The sequence below is a fragment of the Gambusia affinis genome, linkage group LG13, assembly GCF_019740435.1.
Source record: "Gambusia affinis linkage group LG13, SWU_Gaff_1.0, whole genome shotgun sequence".
Classification (NCBI taxonomy): domain Eukaryota; kingdom Metazoa; phylum Chordata; class Actinopteri; order Cyprinodontiformes; family Poeciliidae; genus Gambusia; species Gambusia affinis.
The window spans coordinates 21289113-21311111 of record NC_057880.1 but is presented as its reverse complement, the minus strand read 5'-3'; the positions used below and the strand labels follow the sequence as shown (position 1 = coordinate 21311111).

Sequence of the window (21999 nt, the reverse complement as noted above, 5' to 3'; positions counted from 1 at the left end):
ATATTTAAATCTGATCAGAATGATTCCGGTTATATTTGAGAATAAGTATTTGTTTAAGTGCACGAACAAAATGTAGGTTCGTCATACTATTCACAATTTTATTTTTAACAATTACTCGTACATTGATAACTGATACGGCTAAAATGTATCAGGTGGACATTTTTAAACATATACTAATAAATATTCATATACCGACATGAATGTGTTTATCATAAGGACATTTGTTTCAGATTCAATTCAAAGATGCGTCACAATCCCCAAAGGAAATTAAATGTTGTAACTCATATTATTCATGTTTCTTCAAAGTGCTGTAGATGCTGACGACTGTGGGCAGAAAAGATCTCCTGTTCCTGCTGCAGTATGTATTACAGCAGTTCTGAAGACTCCTCTGACTGAAGACACGGTTATTGTAGATCAGTCTCATAAATCAAATTCCCAGGATTGTTGGTAATCCAAGTAAAAATAAAGTAGTTGACAGGATTCAGTTTCCTGGAACTTTTTGTTTAAATAAGCGGTTCTGCTTCAAATCAGAAAATTACAACTGACTGATGAGTTTGGTCAACATCAGCAAAACGGTACCAGTCGCAATAAATCCACATTTTCCTTATTCCTCTTGTTCTCATTTATACTTCCAGTTTTATCAGCTAGATTTAGGACATTATAATCTAGGTGAGATGTGAACATCTTCTGCAGTGAGCTCATGAAACTTACAATGGCCAACAATTACTGCATCAAATGCAGTGCTGTAATATTAATGCACACTGATTTAGATCTAACTTTAGCAGCTAGAGATGCCCAGATTATCGAATTTAATTATTGATGTGTGGAATATACCAGTTGCAAAGGATTGCAATAATCAGTAGGATATTATGTTTCAATGCATGCAAATTCTGCATGTGAATCATGTTTCAGGAAAACATGAACTAGTCATAATAAATATCTCAAGATTCAGAAATATTATCACGTTTATGTCTTTCTGATATCACACAGCCCTACTGAGAACATTAGTATGAAGCTTTTTTTAAATTTGTTTTGAAATATCTGCTGTGTCTAAAGTTCGAAATATTTGGAAAATAAACTGCTGCTCTTGTATAAACACATACTCCAGATAATTTTTTTTATTTAGCCGTCTTTCCTCTAAAGCCTTTTATTAATAAAAAAAGAGTTATTTTAAGTGTGTGGGAATAATGTTAACAACTTGGCAGATAAATGCAGTTTATTCTGGATCACGATGGAAACACTGAAGAACTGGCCGTTCTCGTCTAACTCGTTCCCGCTTTCATGACTTTAATCTGTGGGAGTGTGTCAGTTGATCTTTATCGACATGCCGGATCATCTGCAGCTTCAGCGAAACTGCAGCCATCTTTGAATTCAAAAAAACTGAAGTACCACTCTGGTCTTTTAGGCTAAAACTATTTAAAGATGGTGCTCGAAATCACTCCGTCTGCCTCTTCTCGGGCAGAGGGGGAGGTCTGAACTCGCATCTGTTCCTGTAATCAGCCTTTGAACAAGTATCATCACTGCAAAGAAAAACCTCCTGAAACCATTTGAATGTAGCCAAAGAGGAGAACATGTTCCAGATGGAGACATTTTTCATCTGGTTTTCCTTTTTTTTTTCCTTCAATCCCCTCCACTGCTATCTTTGCAAAAGGCTTTTCAGCAACAACTGGTACCTGAGGGCTCCCTGTTATTTATCCCACACAGAGCTTGGTTGAATTCCCCTGGCATCTTCTGAAACAAGGAGACCCACTCATGTTCAGTTATGAGGTTAAACTAAATTAAGAAGCTGGCGTGCCTCCCGTCTAGAAGGCACAAAAAGTTTACAAAGCTGCTGGGTAAAAAAGCCAGCGCAAAGAGGGCAGTAATGAACTAAATCTAAATAATTATATAGCCAGGAGGTAAATTACGCCCGCCAGCGAGTTCTCGACAAAAGCCTTTTGAGGGATATATGGGGAAAAAGCGGTGTTACACAACAGGGAGGAAAATGCAAACAACAAGAAACACATGCTTGGTGGCGCACGCATCCGGTTTCCAGTAGAAAGAAGAAGCCACAAAGAACAAGGCAACAAGGTGGAAACATTCCTCTAACTCATGGAACCCGTCACCCAATATGCTGACTTTTGTTCAGGTTTTTAACCAGGAACTCGACACTTGGCCTTGGTGTCATTAAATAGTGCTGCAAATGTTTTCATATCTCTTTGTGTTCTTCACATTTTGTCACATTACAACCAAAAAAAGTGGACCATAAATGTGAAAACAATATATCTGCATCAAAATATCTGAATAGATATTATCAAATGATGTTTTTTTATATATCTTATTGACATCTGTGTTTCTGGAAGGGGACTGCCATGTAGTATTTGTTGAGCATTGTTACCATGATTGTGATGCAGCGTAATTATGTGGTGTTGTTTCAGGGCGTTTCCACACCTGATGGTCCGGTAGACTGTTTGATTATGGACCAAAATTGCAATATTTGTTAGGGAAGCTGGATGGAAATTTTAAATTGGGCAAAGACTCGCTTCCAAGCAGGACAATAACCAAAAACACACAGTACGAGCTTTAAATTAATTGATCAAAGGATGTCCATTTGTTAAAATGGCCTAGTCAAAATACAGACTTACATCTGTACTTTACGGGTACAGATCCATGAAAAAATTTGGAAAAAAGATGTGAATACTTTGTGAGACAATGTGAAGCTCCATCAGTCAGTAAATTTTGACTCAAAACATTTGACATGTCATTTTTGTAAACGAGGTTGATAAGCCGTTAAAGGTGAACACTCACATTTGATATTAAATGAGGCCTTAGTGGAAATCTGCATCATTCCGGTGGCGTGGTTCTGCACCTGGCAGGAAAAGTTGCCGGCGTCCAGCTGCCGATCCACAGCCGTGAACTTCAGGTTCCCCCCTTCTTGAAAACGGCGCTCTGTGTCCGTCAAGCGCTTGTTGCCCTGATACCAGTTGTATGTGATGTTGGTCGGATCGCTGACTTCACAGCGCATCATGGCGCTGCGGCCGTGCAAAGCATCCTGGGACATGGGCTGCTTGGTGAACTGGATTGAAACAGCCTGAATGGACAAAACTGGAAAAAAAGAAAGAAAGAAGGGGAGAAAGTAAATGACAAGAGGATTACGACTGGGCTGCCGTTAACATTTTATAGCTTTTTTCCATTCATTAAGCGTATGCCACAGCAACCACTTAGCCATGTGGAAGAATGTGATGTTGAGACAATAATGACGCAGGGTAAATTATGCTGTAAAAAGATCAGACCCGACTTAGAGATTTCCCCCCTCTTCCCATTAGTGACGCCTCAGTGCGAGTTTGTTGCACATCGCATCAGATTAGGCTACTTTAAAAGATAAACAAAAACACCCTGTATTTTCTTGGACTCATAAAGCTTTTATTTTTACATCATGTTGCTGTAAACTAGATCCCTTTAAGCTTCATTTACTCCTGCTGGCCACATGTAAATGGAGAAATTGATTATTTTTGTTCATTTTGTTGTAAACAGATGGACCAGGGGCATGTTTGATTTGTATAAAATAACCAAAAGATAATCTTAGAGAAGCATTTCATGTAAAAAAAACAACAACTTTTTTCAGCTTCATATGATGCCATAATGTTATTCCCACATCAAATACAATCTGAAGTGTTGCTTTGATTCTTTCATGGATGTTTGTGAATCCTTTAATCTCATATGGCAGCCATTTCCGGGTGGCTTGACTGCTAATACGAAGCTCCGCCTATTTATCCAAAGCTCCTCCCCTCAGCTACAGACTCCAGCCGAGCTCCTGCCTATTTTTCTATGGAAAGAACTCCAAATTATTCAGGGAAAATTAAAATTTTTTCTAGAGAATATCTAAAATATTTTGGGGAAAAAGCAGTTTGGGACGCTATTAGCTGGTGTTTGAAAAAGCAGTTGAGAGCACTATTCATTAATGCTAATTTGCTATCAAGCAGAAATAAGGAAGACTGTGGATACTGGCTTCTGTGTTGTGGCAAAACAGTTTCTGTTGTGTACATTAATGCATTTTTTTTTTCCCCCACCAGGGGGTCTTTTGTGGCAGTAGGCTGACAGGAAGGGGGAAAGGAGAGGGGGGAAGACATGCGGCAAATGTTGGCCAGGTCCGGGAATCGAACCTGCGACTGTTGCATCGAGGACTCGAGGCCTCCAAGTGTGGGTTGCGCTATCCCCTACGCCACCACAGCAAGCCCCACATTAATGCATATTAAGGTATATTTGGTGCTTGAACTGATAAAACTGGTAGTTGTAAGGGTGCCAAGTAATTGTGGATTTAAGCCAGTTGGAGGCGGCTGTGATCCCTAGTCCCTGCTGATTCTAGGAGTCCACTGAATAAGTGTGACAGAACCAGATTTACACAATGACGTTTATAAGAATATCTAAAGTAGAGCATTTAAAAACCATCCATTTCATAGAATTCTTCAATATTGGAAAAAATGTTGCATTCATTTCAACTGTGTTGATTTTCATAATTCGGAAAGTGACCACAGAAGCTACCCACCTAAATCTGCCAATATCTGCAGTCACAGCAATAATTTAAACATTTCAAACATTGGAACTGGGATAAACTGTGGGGAAAAAAAGTTTGTCTTGTTTCAATGAGGATGAAAGTAAGGGAGGTAAAATATATATATATATATATATATATATATATATATATATATATATATATATATATATATATATATATATATATATATATATATATAAACCCACCAAAAGCCCAATTTAGACACTCACAGAACACAATCAGAATTGCTGATTTGGATAATCAGCAATTCTCCAAAACAACCATTAGACACCAAAATCCATACCAAGGCATGGATTTCATTGATTTCCTGGTATGCTAAGTAAGCATACCAGGAAAAATGCATCTTTTTTGCTATAATCACAAAGCTTGCCAGAAACTACTGAGACTAACTGGAACTGTGTGCTTTGATCAAACAAGACAGAGCTTTTTGGATGTAGGTGAATAAAACAAAGGGTGGCTATATGGGAGAAACTTCAAAGAGTAGCTCTACCCTGCTGAAACCCTTCAGAGCAGTGAAATGGTACAGATCCAGCTCACTCGTGCAGAGATGTACCTACAAAATTACTTCCTGCAGATCTTTTCACTTGGAAACTGGCTCGTGCCACCATTTTGACAAAAATACCACAAGGCAATTCTTTTTATCCATCTCAGATTAAAAGAACAAAAGTATCCCATAAATACAGTTTTTAATCAGAAAAATTCCAGAAAAAATTCAATTTAATCTGTGAAGTCCCTTCATGTTTGAGCGACTGCCACAGGGAACTGCTGACCAACTTCATGCAGGCCGCCTATCTCCTGCAACACAATGTTATCATACCAGATGTCAAAGCGCGTTATCAGAGGGAACAGTCCATTGCTAAAGTCGATTAAGCATACTTTCACCTGCCTGGTGAAGGGTGTGTGCTTGTGTGTGTGTCGGTAGTGAAGCAAATCTTTTAATAAAGGAGACTGTTGAAGATGAGCCAGTGTTTGACCCGTCTTATCCCACCACTCCTACCCCACTGCACCTCTTACTTCAAGTTCACCTTTGTCTCAGCTGCAGGTGGCTGGATCTGACAGGTGTGGCAGAGCAGAAGAGTAATCCTGGTCAAACAAGGCATCTTTTATAGAGTGGACGATGGCTCAGACTGCAGGGACAAGAGTGAAGCATCAATGCCTCTTCTGCAGGACAGCACTGACAACTGCACAGGAATAATGTCTTTGTTCACAAAACTACCACAGTAACAACCTCACAGGGACTCATTTTCTAATACAGGAAGGAAATTAAAAACACCTGAAAGCTACCAGGAGGGAAAAAGAAAACAATTTTCTTTCCTTTGTTAAAAGCATAAACTGCAAACAATATAACTGGGATGATGCATAAATGCACGTGGTTCTATGGAAATACATTGGAAAAAATATTCACCTTATCCATATTTTTAACACGACAGTACAAAAATTAATGCATTTTATTGGGAGTTCTTTATCAGTTATTTGTTATGTATTTCTTACATTGTGTGTAAATTGTGAGAGTTATTTTTAAGCATATGCATTGACTGATGGCACTTTTTAAATTTTGTTGTTCTTGTGACAATGACAAAGATTTATCTATCTAAAAACTGGGGAAGCTAATTTTGAAGTGGATATAAATATTGAAATCTTCACTTGTATTCAGCCAGTCTGTGCTCCTCAGCCTTTGTAATGCTGTTTGTTCACTAATGTTCCCCAACAAACCTCTGAGGCCGTTACAGAACTGAGATTAAACTACAGGTGGGCTACTTACTGATTAGGTCAATTTTATTTAGTAGTTTCAGAATGAAGGGGTGAAATTGAAAACCCTATGTCCCCTCCTTTTGTGTTGCTCTACTACATAAAATCTATAGAAGTTTGTCAATGTAAAGCAACAAAATGTGGAAAAAAATCCAAGGGGTGTGAATACTTCTGGAAACCAGTGAACAATTTGGTTTAAGGCCTGTTGGGTAACTTTATCTGAAAATGTTTGGGATTTGTGGCAAAATATATTATATAAAGAGTAATAAATCATCCTTACAACATCTGGATTGTGGTGTTAAACGGAGGCGCCGTGTGATTTATTGCACCAAAGATTGTAACATATTCTTCACTCCACAATTTCCCCATGAGGAAGCGGATTTGTCCCATCTATGTAAAAAAAAACCAGGATGAAAAGCAGCATATGGGCCAGAGAAAACAGCCTAATGATCCAACATCAACCTAAACAAGTCATTGAGAAGCTGTGACAACAGCTGCATCCTGGGAGAACATGGCTGATTCCAACACAAGCAGTATGGCATTTAGGTGGAGACGCAGCAGCTCACAGGCATCCAGTTGATGATTTAGAGGACAGAAAGGATGACTTCTGGGAGAAATCTCAGCATAGCCGGATAAGGTGTCGTATGTTGCATGATGACAGAAATGAAAGAGAGTCTTCGAGGAAGGAGGGGGTGGAGGGTTTGGCTCGCACATTTGAAGAAGTCTGCCAAGTTTACTCTCTGTTCAAACAGAGATGGCAGCGTGACCTATATTCCTGACCAACAGGCATGAACAAAGCGTTAACAGTATGAACATCATCGTATAAACAAAGAACAAAACCACAGCGGACATTCCGGACCTCTTTCTTCTCTACAAAAAGCCACTCGGACATATAAACTTCACCAAAGCTCTATCTGTCGGATTGAATTAACAGCTAAATTAGGTCCCACTCTTCTTTTATAGAGCCTTCAGAGAGCTGAAGGGAAGAAAATGCCTGGGTCTACAGAGAGCGGCGCTTCAGGGGAGATAAGCCGAGGAATCTGAACTCCTCTTCAAAGACAGACCAGTTGAAAGGGAGAGTTTAAGATAAAGAACAAACAAACTGGCAAACAGGCTGGAGAGGCTCCTGGAACAAACTAGCTATGCAGTAGCTGCGCTCTCAACAAAGAGGTAGGGATTTTTCAGAATGCAAACAAACAAACAAACAAAAAAAAACGTTTTAAAAATAAATAAAGTTGAAATTTTGCCCTGTTGTATTTTTTTGTCAATTTTCTATCATAGAATGTAGTTATAACTTAAAAGACAAAAGGGGAAGAAAAAAAATTCTACTTTGAATTTCAGAAAGAATATGTAAAATATATTTAAGAGCATAATTTCTTGAAATTTATTGAAAAATCACTAATTCTGTTGCAGAGAAAAAGGTTATGATAGTATTCTGGTCTGGACGTTTTCAGCAAAAGCATAGAAATGAGTTATTTTTGTTGAAGTTGGAAGAGTAGAGCTCTTGCTTGTCAAGATATTTTATACTTCTCAAAAACTGAAGTGCAATAGTCCAAAGAGTTTTCTCCCACTGCTGCACACAACCTTCATATTTCTTGGACACCATGTTAGAAAAAAATATACATGAAGAACAAATTGCAACTCCCAAACCAAGGAGAGAAAACAAATGTATCCGTTACTGCATTAATCTGGTAATCATATCGTAGTTTAAGAACTGTTTTTGATGACAAAATTGGAAAGAAATTAAACCCAACTTGGAGAGGCAGTAGCTAATAATAATAATGAATAATTTGGTTTGACTGCTAACTGCACGAAGGCTAAAAAACAAAAAAAAACAATAGGCTGCCAATGAAACTAAGTAGGAAAATTAAATTGTAAGTGATTGGTTCATGGATAAATGCTCTTTTGTGATTCATCCCTGAAACCTGGTTATTTTTTTATACTAGAAATAAAATAAATATCTGTTAAATTATCAACCAACCTCCCATTTCAGGTTTAAAGCTAAATAATTACACTTTGATGTGTTTTTTCTTTCTTACATTCCATTTTAAACCATCTTAAGAGCGAAAACCCACAACACTAGAAAAGCTGGGAGCTGTAAATCAGCAACATCTTCATTGCATATGATGATCAAACACAGGCTTTCTTTGCAACATCTATTGTTACACAAATAAAAACAGAAACCCAAGTTTGCCTGTGGCTCTGACAATCACAGTGCAATTGTCAAGAAAAAAAACTCCAGCTGAAAACAGTTTCTGCAGAGAGATGAGAAATGATGTTTGGATTTTGATCAGAGTTTCTGGGAAGACATTGGATGAGACAGAACCGGGGTTAAGGATGGAGACGGGAATATCTGCGCACAGGGATATTCTTCTTCAGCTTGCTGCACTGTCGACCCCATTAGGCTCGGTGCGGCTGTCGGGCTGTCAGGTTGAAGATACATTTAAGTCGCCCTGACAGCCACAACTGTCAGGGCGACAGTTGTGGCGTCGTAATGAGCTCATCAACTCGTCGTAATGAGCTCATCAGCAACCTACGTATCTTCTCTCCCTTTGTCAGCTCTATCTGTTGTCACAAAATGCAGAGATTACAATAAATCTTGCTGCACCAACACTCAGAAAAGAGCAGATTGCGAGCATGCAATAACAATACTTCCTTTTGTCTAAATAAAAACAAACCAGTTGTAGAAAGTGGTGTTTTAAGCATGCAAGATGAAAGAAAGAGGAAATGTCTTTTTTTGTTCAGGTCAGCAGCATAAAAGGAGATGTTATCAGTGGAAATCCTGTTTTTGTGATTGTGCGTTTCCAGCAGCCCATCATACACAGCATTGTTATCTTTGAAGCGCTCTCTAAACATGCCTCCGCCTGGTGACGATGAACAGCGGTGACACAGAGGCCAGGCTCTCCTGGAGGTCAATGGGTGAAGGCGTTCGTTCATGCACAGACACAAACAGCAACATCCACCAACTCTTGGCACCAGGAACACCCACTGTGGGAGCTCAAATAACCCCAACTGCATGGTTTAGGAGCTCCTCTGCAGGCCGTGTCAACACGGGAGAGCTGCTTTAAAAAGGTTTTAAAGTGACAAGCTGGCAGAACAGGGAGCCTCGGAGTCGCTGTAAGTGAGAAGTGCCGGTGATGCATGAGACAGTGATTGGTGGCGTTCCACTTGGTTGTTATTTTTACTTTAATGCCTCAGTGATAAATATTCCAGGATCTCACACAAAGATGTCAAAAAAAAAAAAAAAAAAAAGCCCAAACCCAGTCAATTTAGTGACAAGTGTTATTTCTCTCTTGTGCAGCACTGTTAATGAAAAAACATGACAGTTTTTCCCTCAAGTTCTCCACTTCTTAAAATAACTGTACATAACTATAACCCAGTTAAAGCTGCAACAGGCAGCATCAAACATCTCAACTTTCTGATGTGAATCTGGGAACAATTAATGAGCCTGATTAAAAACTCTGTTTAAGATCTATAAGAGGGTGCATGACTTGGAAAGAAAACAAGGCATCATTACTTGGCTCCTGTCAATCAGAAGGTCAAACAAGGGCCAAACACATGAAGCAACATGAAAAAGTAATAAAAAAAAAAAAAAGACAGAGCGAGCACAATGGGGAAAAAAAAGCAGCCATCAGCAGAACTTTTAGCAGCTGCAGTTTTATACTAAATATAAAGTTTCTTACACTAGTAGAATGAAAAAAATGGGATCTAAAAGTTGACAAGGAGTTAAAGATAAATTATTATTTTCCTAAATAATTAAGAAATATCTGATTATTAGAAATGGACTAATGAGATTCTGACATTCCTAGACTGGATATTAGGCCAAAGACGCCATATTTTTGGGATGTTTTGGCTGAATTTACAGTGGACGTTTACATTTAAAGCCAATAAATGTCCTGCAAACAAACATGTCTACTGCTTTGCCATAACATGTTGAAGTCAGACAGATGACAGACATACTGATATTGCCTTTAACTTACTTTTTTTTTTAGCTGTGCTATATTACATATCTACATTTTCTTTCCTAGTATTGTCAGTAGGCACATGACAAACTGTTAAAAAACAAGTAATTTCAAAATGATGAAAAGTGACGGCTTGAATGATTGGCGTATTAACATTTGCCGACAACCAGATGTCAACATGTAAGGCGGTGGGTTTTTTTTAGAAGTTGAAGTAAAAGCTAAGCTGAGGCCGATAGCTTCAGCCTCAGCTGTGCAGACTGAGATGTCAGAGATAAATTGGAGAATGGAGGCGGAGGGCATAGTCATGGTAAGCTCCAAAGCCTACTGACAGAGCTTTCATGGCCTGTCAGCAGTGCTTCAGTTTCCCTGTATGACTGAGCTGCCATCTTTAAGACTAGATGGAGGATCTTTTCAGCAGCGTTTATGGTCTAATGAATGCACAGGAAAAAACAATCAGAGCATGAAACAGATGTGACTGAATGATAAACTAAAATATTTACAAAATGTCTCAGAAAAACTACATTTCTGTAACATGATATAGGAGACGTTGCAAGACAAACTGTTGCGATTGTGTAATCTTAGGTTTTTATAAGTATTATGTCTTTAGTGTTTGCTTGATAAGCCTTTCATTGAAAGGGCTGCATATCTAATGAAAATACAACAGCAGAGCAGCAGTGCATGAAGCAGAAATGTGCCCCAATACAAAGAGGTCATGCTGTCTTTTATTTAACTTGACATAAAAGACATTAAACAGGACAGCGGCACTGAAGGGACAATGTTTCTGTCAAGCTATTTCACAAAGAGCAACAACTTAGTTTGCCTCAAACTCATCTCACTTTGGAATATTAACTCAAAATCTGTCCCAGATTTAGTTCAAATAAAAATAAAAAGAGGAAGAAGTCAAGTAAATTTAAAGCAGGAAATTTTTTAATTCTGATCTAGGTGTTTCTGTTCAATTTCTTACCTATCGAGGTTTAGTCCTTTCAAACTTAAAATCTTGTTTTGATTAACTAAAGGAATATTAAATTACAAGTTTTATCATTATTCTGCTCCATGAGATCTTACAGCACTGCCTGGGGGTGTTTGAAATCTAACTGAACATCTTGCAGGTTTATTTATTTATTTTTTAAATGTTCAGCCTCTGAAAATCCCACAGCACAAAGTTTCTCTAGCCAAACAAGATCAAAGTAAAACTTTTACACAATCAAATTTAATTATTTTCCAGACTCAGGTTACCCGATTCTCACAACATATTTTTCAGTTATGGATGGAAGGATGGATAGACTAAACAATGGATAGGAAGACAGACAGAGAAAACAATGGATAGATATTACAAAAAGATGAATAGACAGAAAACAATGGATAGATAGTAGAAAGAGACAGAAAATGATAGATGGAAATTAAAATGGATGGATACTAAAAAGTATGGATGGAAAGAGAAAAAAAGATCAAAACAGCTAGATAAAGAAGAATAATGAGATAAAACAGATGGATGGATGGATGGATAGACAAAAAGATGGATAGACAAGTGGACAGAACAATGGATTAAAGACGGGCACATGGACATAGACTTAATGACTGACAGAAAGATGGACAGATGACCTTACCACCTCGTTACCTTCTGAAATCTTTATACTACATTAAACAACAAGTGTCACCAAAGGAATGGAGAGCCTGAACATACTGCACTTAAATAATTAGCCAACAATGACAGCAGTCCAGGCAGATCTTCACAGTGTGCATGTTATGTGCAAATGGTTAGACAGATGCAACATTTAGAGCATGGAACAGGAAATGGACTCTGGGAATCAATTATTTAAGTTATGCATTTAGGTATTTATCCAGAGCTGTAAAATATTTAAACTAAATTTGACTGTCTTCTAGACATCTCAAGTCTAAAGGTAGAAACCTAATATGTTTTTAGATTTAAAAAAAAAAAAAAAAAAGGACCTCAGGTAGGAACTGATTCTGTGTGAAGAACATCAGCAGAAAGCATCCGTGTTCATTTCACAGTTTCTAATTGAAAACCAAGTTCAAAGCAGTGGAGCCTGTCTGGCTTTTTGCTACCGACACCGGTATCCATACAAGCTGCCTAAATCCAATCGCTGCTCTCATTGTAGCAGGTAATTGGTGTGTGCAGGGATCTCACTATGCAAAGAAAATGCTGGCCTCATTATAGCAAACCCCACAGAGATTACAATCAGTTCTCACATTTTTCACTCCATCTCAACTCCGACAGCAGCGCAGGCGAGACAAAGGCCTGCTCACCAGCTTATTACTAGACAACCGGCACGCAAACTCACCTGGCAAATCCAGACTCAACAATCAAGACTCGCATACAGCAGCAGCAGTCATTCAAAAACTGACTTTCTAACACGAGTCCAATTTTGACATCTTTTCAACACGCATCTATGTCATCTCATTTATCCTTTCTCAATCATTTTTGGATGACAGACGTTAATTATCGTAAGAAAGCCAACGGGAGAATGTCACTTCTGCTTTACAGTTATGAAAACGCCTCATTGACGAGCTGCTGCTTGCCAGCACACCTCCGTCTTTGAAACAATCTGCTCTATATGTTCCTATGACAGGAGAAATGATGCAAACAGTCATGCAACACAGCAAGTAGCTGTGTGTGTGTTGAATCAGTCATAAATCTCTGAGCGCACTGGGATGTGGTCCACAACATCAAAGTGCTGGATAAGCCCCACCTCAATTGCTGTTCAAAGGACACCCTAATGGGCTACACATCCTAAGTTGTTTCCACTTCATTATTTCTAAAGGCCTGCCAAAAACCGAGCGTTGGCTCTGTTAGACCAACAAGAACTTGCACCCTGGTGTTTTCAGCAAAACATTCATAGTTATTTACCTTAGTCCATTAAACTTGTATTTCCAACAGTTTTACATGCCATTAACATTTAGTCAATTTGATGGAAGGTAAAGGCACTAGAGAGTCTCACCTGATAAAGATGATCGTGACCAAGATGCTAAAAGATACAAGGAACAGTAATGGTAAATGAGAAAGAGGGAAGTAAAGAAAATGTGGATTTATTCACAAATGATAATATTGCTGTATTCATTATTTCCTAATATCAATTACCTGGATGACTCCAGAAAAATTTTGATTACAAAAATATATATGTGCAAACATATTTGAAAGTGTCTTTACCAACACTAATCTAAAATCGTTAAATTTCCTATTTTCTCCATATACTAATAGGAATAAACGTCTAAGATACAGATCAGCAAAAACCTTTTTTTCTTTTTAAAAAGGAACTTGTCGGATCTTGTTATTTTTTGTTTTTCTAAAAGCAATTATGCTTTTTGGTCAATACTATGAAACAGCAAACTATGAGACTCAAATCTCTCTTAAATGGACAAATCAGTTTACATCAGTCTTTTGCTATATAGATGCTTTATATCTAAAGAAAATGGCAAAAATGTCTATCTTAGGTCAAAAAAATTTACTGACAGGAGTATGACTGGGAAATATGGCTGAAAAATGTATCACATCATAAAGGTTTCATAAATAGCCATAATTACTGATTAGTTTCATAGTTTTAAATATCTGAAATACTGCCAAAGTGGTGAAGTGACCTTTTCTGTTACAACCATAGAAACGAGCCTAAAACCTCTACAGCTGTTGTACTAATTTTTGTCTCTTTGTTCCACACCATTGTTTTTCATATTTAAGCAGCTATGGGGCACTGCAGCAAAACCTAAAACTTCTGCTGCGCATATTACGGAAGAGGTTGTTGCTAGGTAACCAAAGTGAGTTGCTAGATAACTGAAGGAGGCGTGAGTTAGTTCATGACACCAACCTTGCTAGCTGGCCTTGAGCGATCAAGCAGCTAAAGCCTTTCTGTATCAGAGCTTTAAAAATTCTATCAGATGTATTAGCCATTAATATTGATCACAATACATATATTGTTATGTTCAATAACCTAGATAGAAGGGTAAATTGTAAAATAAAATGCAAATAATCAGTTTTTGAATATAGATTTATCATGTTGTCCACAATATTAGGACTCTGGTGTTCAGATTGAACATCTTGCTTTCGATGGCTGGAGCTCCAATATGTGACGGAGCCTCTGAAGGGGAGACGTGAACCAAATCGCTCATCAAGCTCCCCAGTCCGTCCCTCTTCACCAGCCTTCATAACTGTCATGTTGTATCTAAAACAGAGACATCTGAGCAGAGCCAGCTCGCTCACACTTTCAACACCCACTCATAAAGGGCGGACTGTTGAAACACAGGCAGTCTAATGCATCTCTGCGTGACCTGCCTGCTCCTCAGCAAAGAACATGAGCTGACAGGGAGGAGAGAAGAAAGGACAGATGAAAGCGCAAGAAGCGCCGATACGAGGTTAAACAATTTGTCTGGAGCACCCAAACAATGACGATGAAGACTCTTATCGCAGCATCTAGGTATCTGATTTTATCCATGAAAGGCGGCAGAAATTTTTTTCCCCCCTCTAAACGATTCAGAGCAATCTGGAGCCGCAGCTGCCTTCCCGCAGCTGTGCTCCTTTAAGATGAGGGAAAATGTGGGAGCAATTATCAGATTAACAGGGATCAGCCACTACTCAGATAAGGCAGGTTGGGTTGTTCCTATTGGTTTGGAGTTGAAAAAATGTGATTTAATCCAATAATGAGAGGACTTCTAAAGAAAAAAAAAAAAAAAGAGCAGCAATGTGGAACAGGGGAAACTCTTTCTGCTACGCATGTTTAGATTTTTACAACAAAGACTCCACACACTAGACATGGAGTTCTAGTGTGTGGTCTGACACTGGCTGTTTTCACAAGCAAGCGCTTTAACTACCCTTCAGCCAGATGAAGCATGCAAAGAAACAGACGAACATGTGAAGGTGACTCAATATTTTTGAACAATTATGAATCAAAAACAGTAGGGCAACTCAAACAGAGGCCCGACTGTTGAAAACCAGGCAAAATACACAAGTCAGATAAAGCAGATTAAAGAGTCTGCTGTGAAAATGGGAGTTAGAAATCTGACCTGGCTGTAGAGGTACCACAGTCTTTACAGCCATATAGGAAAATAAGACAAAACAGAACGAGGCAAAATGTGACTGTAGATGGTAGATTATCTGAAATAAAACAAGAGAATGGAAAAACACTTCCACTGCAAATATGCAACCACAACACACAGCGTCTCCACGGTGACAGGAACTGATTTCACATCAGTTGTAATAATTTGTGTTTCCCTAGCCAGTTCTAGCAGTGGATGGGCGCCGATCCACGTCTGCCAATGCCATTCTCTTCTCCGCAGGCTGCTCTGGCTAATGCCTGCACGTCAGCTATATCCAGCCATTAGTGCCAGCCTGGAATGTGATGACACTCACTCCTCTGGCAAACAACACCCCGACAATGAGGAAAGTGAGCTGAGGAGACTTTCAGACTAAAAGAAAAAACACAGGCTGAATGCATGTTTCCATCATTGAGGTTTTAGGCTTGTGTCATCTGTAGCAGACGGCCTGTAGAGGTCATAGCAATCTGAGAAAACCTTTCACAAAGAAATGATCTAAGGCCCACATGGTCATTGACTTATCAGCGGCATTAACTGTCTAATCTCTGTGTTTTTCCTTTGCACTGCAAGTTCTTTCAGGTTCAGTCCTTCTGTTTTTATTTCCTGAACAAAGCCAGGAAGCTATTAATGGCATTAACTTTGTATTCCCTTCCCCCCTAGAAAGTGTTTCCTACACAGTGTGTAGCTGTGTTTCTGTCCAGGCCAGAGTCAGTAAACTCTGTGTAACCTACTTATATTTGACCTCATAGAACATAGACAAACTACTGACAGAGACTTGGAGCATATTCACACCAGTCCTGATCAGTCCGCTTTAATTAAACTCCAGTTTGTTTGTCTCGAATGTCCGGTTCGTTTGGGGAGCTGTGAATACGCAATCCAACTGTCCAGAAAAAGCAAACTCTGGTTGACCTTAAAACCTATGTCTCAGTTTGATTAAAGTGAACCCTGGTGCGCTTCAATTATATAATGTGGATGCCAAGTGGACTGGAGACCTCTCCAAAAGCAAGAAATAGATTATAGCACAGAGCATTCTGGGTAAATAAAACCAAAATCAACGTGCGAGTCTCGCAAAACGACTTGTGATCTTTTACCACAAACAAAAGAGAAATCATGAAACCTGTTAATAGTTGTACCAAAATGGACGTAATGTTGATCTGAAGGTGATTATATCATCTTGATTGTATTGTACTAATCCAGATTTTAAATTAAATTAGATTTTTTTTTTTTGCATTTGGTTAAAAATGCACTGGTTTTTCTTGCGTACGGTCTTGAGATGACATCTGATGTAATTAGTGATGTATAAATAAACCAAATTGAATTAAACATGAATTACTAGTTTCAGAGTAATTCTCAGAAACTAGTGCTGCTAAAAGACCACATCATAATATGCTAATCATCACATTAGGAGATAAAAGATCAAATCCAATGAGAAAAATAAAGAGCGATTTAAAAAAAAAGATTCAATGGTTGATGGAACAATGAGAAATCCCATTCTTAAAATGGAGATTCCTCCAGTCAATCCCTGGGAGTCCCAGGGTCAATTATGACTCCATTAAACCTCCTGCTGTCTCGCTTTTCTCCGTCCACCACATTAAATCTGTGCATCTGCAAATGGCCGTTTATATATGGATCCCTCCGGTAAAAGCCGTTTTTACTGTCCTCATCAAGGCAGCAGTGAAAGTGCTGCTTGTTCTGGTAAATGCACCCTGAGGTTCCATCCATAAGTTAGGAGATCAAAAAATAAATAAATGAAAGTTAGAGAAAGTTAAGTAAGTGACCCATATTTAGAATGCAGACTGTTCTGGACCTACCTCTGTCCTACTTCCCTCCCACACACGAACACATGTAGATGTTTATGCTGGCAGGAGGAAATCAAACAAACCTGGCAAATGGATTTCTTTTTTTTTTTCCCAGAATATGTCAGCTCTGTGGGGTGGGTTTCCCAGCAGAGCTTGGCTGCCTCTGGAGGGACAGCTCAGAGTAAACTCTGCAGTTTAATTGGCCCACAAACTTTCAAGTCAGACATTTTCTGTAACTGCTGTCACTGGAGGTCCTCTGGCCTAAAGGGTTTCAGAGGCTGAGAAGCCTGGGCAGGGGGGGAAATACGTCTATTTTGTGAATATTCTGCAGCCAAAAAAAAACAAAGACATTCAACAAGACATCTTAAAAATAAATAGTACGGTAAATGCATTTGAATGTCAACAGACATCCAAAACATCACATTATTACACTAAAAGCCCTAATACATGCCTAGAATCAACTTAGTATTTTAATTGCAGCTGCAGCCCAAATTACTATAATTAGGTCAAGTTATCTTTTAATTAAGAAGGCTTGCTGTGTCATCATGTTTGAAAGCCAGCAGGTGGTCTGTTTGCATCACCCAGAGAGGAACAAAGGAAGGGGTGGGGAAGAAGGATAATAACGGCTTCATTGCGTTTTAGTCTCCTAACAGAACTAGTGTCTCAAATCAAGCCCAGTATGAATCAGAACTGACTGTACTGCTGAGCTCATTTGTGTGCAGCTATAAACAACCCCCCACAACCTCCTTGCAAGCTTTTTATTTGTTATTAAAACAAACCTTGTGGTCGAATTTCTAAAGCATGCAGTGTATTTTGAAATCCTTCAGTCATTAACATTTCCCAGATTTTTCTTTTTCACATCACAACAAAAACCTTAATTGCTTTACATGTTTATTTTTATTTTTTTTTACTAATAAGAATCTGAAAAGTGTGGCATCATGTCCCCATCTCTTCACTTTGATACCTTTGGATAAAATTCATTGCGGAAACTTCCTTCTTTTAAGATCACTTAATTAGTGAAGATATGTAAACTTGCATGCAATAGCAACATAAACTATATACAGCTTTGAAGGACTTTTAGATTTGTTAGGAAACATTAATGATCAAACAGCATCATAAAGATGAGGGAACACTGCGAACTAGCAATCCAGACAAGCAGAGCACCAACCAGAGATGATTATGGTAACTGTTGAGGAGCTGCAGATATTCATAGCTCCGGGTAGAAAACATGTCAACATGACAACCATCAGTTGGGTACTTCACCAAAATTCCCTTAGTGGACAGAATAGGATAAATATGAAATCCACAAGAGGACGGATTGCACTTTGCTTCAAGTCATGTATGAAGGTGCATAGACGTGGACAGCAAAAACTTTATGACCGACATGCGAAATGCAATGTTTGGCACAAACAGTCTAACAATTAATTTATTGCATGATGAAATCAAATAACGTTGATGAGTGCAATTTTGTTAATAAACACTTTATAATCCAGTGTCTGTTGTATGTGGTTTGTATTTCTATCTTGTATAATGCTTTTTGATTAGGTTTTACTTTGGATATTTAAAATGTCTTCTAGTTCCACTGTGGAAGTTTCTGTACAAATTTGGAGTTAATTAGTCTTTGAAAGGACAAACTTTGACTATTATGCCATTATCAGAATATTTGAAAATGGTCTCAAAACAATGATATCGTCATAATTATTGGAATGATTTACCATCCAGAAAAAACAATGTTATTCTGACAGGCCTAACAGTGAGGATAGGTAATGGCAGCATCATACTGTGGGGATGCTTTTCTAAATACACATCTATTCTGCAAGAAAGCCTGCTAGAACCTTCAAAAACACTTGAAACTGATTTGATGCACAATTTTCTTTCTCCTTCCCAATTCTGCAAATAAAACTGCAATAAAATGCATTTAAGTTTGTGGTTTTACAAAAAAAAAAAAAAAAAAAAAAAAAAAAAAAAGCACTGTACTTCTGGATATTAATGGCATTAACCACCAAAGACAGAAAATCTAAATAGTTTCAAATAAATCCAACATGCTATTTTACACATGGATTTGATATTTGAAGTAGATTCTAAAACTGCATAAGAAAGAAAAAAAAAAAAAAAGAGCAAGAAGGTAAAAGTCAGAATTTATCATACAGTAAAATATATCCAAAGCGCAGTGAAGGAAACGTGCCACCTTTTTCAAAGTGCTCAGGGGAGCCGATGACATTTGCACTCCCTACGATTATTTGAATAACAGAGAGAAGGAGGAGGGTGTGGCGAACCCCCTGGTGAGGCTCGCGTTTTGCTTTGAAAGCCATGTGAGGGTTTTTATTAACATAAAAACGGTTTAAGTCAAGAGAATAAAGAAGAATCAGACGACCTGTTCTCATGCATATTAAATGGATCGGCTGACAATTTCAGGGAAAAAACCCCCCACAAAGTCTTTATTGTGCATTTAAAATGTAGCACTAAATGGTAACTTTATTCAGATTATTCAGAGTATTATTATGGACAAAAACACTGATACTTACAAGCTGCGTTACTTGGCAACAAGTCACTCGACATATTTTCTCCCACTCAGGTTGATCTGAACGCAATTCAGATAATTATGCTGTTTTTCCAAGAACAATCCAGCAGCACCAGCTCAACTTTCACACCTCTGCACTCAGAAAATGTGTTCACACAGCAGGCACGCAAACAGCCCAGTGCTAAATCCACCCAAAAACCAATTACACATTGTTTACACATGTCGTTCAAAGGAAGAGCGATAAGAAATGAAACATGTTCAGGTGCTGCAACGGCTGGAATAAGTGTGAAAAACTGAAATGAAATAGGGGTCTAAAATGGTTCAATATGACTCATGAAATGTTAATTTCCGCTTAAAAGATTCACTTTATCTAGATGATTCTATTTACACAAGCTTTGGAAAGACTTTTTGGAAGGAAAATGACAAAAACAGGGAATGAAAAAAATAGGTAGAGGGGAAAAGCAAAATGCAGAAAGGGGCTGAAGAACAGATTAGGCTAGATATATGCCAATATTCCACTATATTTGCATTTCAGCTTTCTATTCTGAGAGTCAAGTGGGACTGTAATGCTGGCTCTGCTTAGGAATGATGTGGAGTGTATCCAGGAGATCAAATAAGCAACATTTCTCTGCTAGAAGGGTTCAATTTTCTGCTCATGACTCTGTTCCAAAGACTGATCTGGTTTATGGAGTTACACACAATGGCCGCCCCAGCAGTGATTCTGAGCAGCCAACCCAAACCTCCTGCCTGCTCCAATCTCCAGGTTTCAGGTAAGTTATTCTATAAAGCAAGTGGTAACTTAATTTCCATGTGTAGGGTTTGTACACCAAAATCTGAAGTTGCAAAGACTTTTACTGCAAAATGTAAGAACCTGCAACTGCCAGGTTATCAGTGATTTGAGTAGAATAGTACTTTATTTGTCTGTGAAAAGGGACATTTAAATGTAATATACATCACAATGCCATTATATGTTGTATATATAAAAGGTCAACTTGCCAAGGGGAAAGGTTAGATTTTCTAGGGAACATCAACAATGTTAAACATGATTCACCTGAATACATCTAACTAGATCATACAGTGACTTTCTTTCATTTTCAACAATATAGAAATACAGCAATATTATCGTTATTTGGTTCAACGGTGAAGAAATTTTAACAATACAATGGCTGTGGTAAAGTTATAAGAGCTTTAAGAGAAAAATAAAATGCAATTGTGGGGTTCTCCTTCTCCACATAAAAGTATCAGTAATTTGTGAACTTACTGAAGATTATAGCCGCTTTTGTTGAGTGCAACGCTGGCGCCGTTTAGGAATGATGTCATTTACTAAAAGAAATTTAAAAAAAATAAAGCTATGCATGTTTTAGAAGTTGTGTTCTTGATACATGATAGTAGGTCTGACCTTGCCAAATGCTTGTTTTGAGGCTGTTGTACATTAACTATAGTTTGGACAAAATATCGGTAGCTGCCAAGAAAAACAGAGTGGGAGAATGATACCAGTGAAGATCATGTAAAGCTGAGTAGTAGAAAATGTTTCTACTAAGATGTTTAGATAAGATAACTGATCTTTTTACCCAGAAATAGAAGGTAAGGTGTGCAAACATCTCTAACCCAAGGTCACTTGTTCACACCCGTCTTTGTGATCTTATCTCTACATCTTGTGCATTCATACACCAGGAATTGGGTTTTCCCAATGCAGAAAGAGTGGAAAAAGGAGGAGCTGTCCAATCCTTCAAAATGGAGGTTTCTCCTTAAACCCACTTGAAAAAGTCAGGGTATGATCTTTGCAAGCAAATGTACTCACAGATTGAAGTACTTTCTCAGAGAAAGTACTTCAATTTAGACTACTTAGACATACTCTAAGTTGAAGGTTTAGATGTATGCCAATATTCCATAAAGGAGTCAGTGTTTAAACAGAGAGCCGACACACTATTCAAGACTAAAATTCCCTTTTACGCTCAACATTTGCAAATATTTTTCCCATCCTTCATACAATGACCTTGTGATGAGTTGTTCAGTCTTCAGTACACACAAAGATAACAGACGTGTCTCCTCTCGTCTTCAGTGTAAACAGCATTGAAAAGCAGTGAGGCCTGACCGGCACAATGACCTCCCCCCGAGCGCCCTGCCACTCACACTCTGAGCAGAGACACCTCACTGCGGGAGGTGGCGCGACCCCCTGAGACTTAACGAAATGACACCTTCACACACACCCACACAATCCCAGCCATGCAATTATAAACTTTAAGGCCCCTAATTGGCCTGCCTGGCTGTTCGTGAATGCTAACTGGGTGCGGAGCCGCAGCTGTTGTTATAAGAACTTCCCTCAAAAGGTGAGGAGGGGAGGAAAAGAGGAAGAGGAAAGGAAGGAGA

General features: G+C 38.4%; 1 protein-coding gene across 2 annotated transcripts in view; it reads right to left on the bottom strand.

Moving 5' to 3' along the window:
* ptk7b (protein tyrosine kinase 7b) overlaps positions 1-21999 on the bottom strand; it is an 81388-nt gene that overhangs the window by 29245 nt on the left and 30144 nt on the right. Inside the window, exon 2 of one of the 2 annotated variants that reach the window (XM_044137520.1) lies at positions 2788-3084. The exons of the other annotated variant lie outside the window; for it this stretch is intronic. Within the exon in view, the coding sequence (XP_043993455.1) occupies positions 2788-3084 (297 nt within the window). The remainder of the gene's footprint in view (positions 1-2787; positions 3085-21999) is intronic. 2 annotated transcript variants of the gene reach the window in all.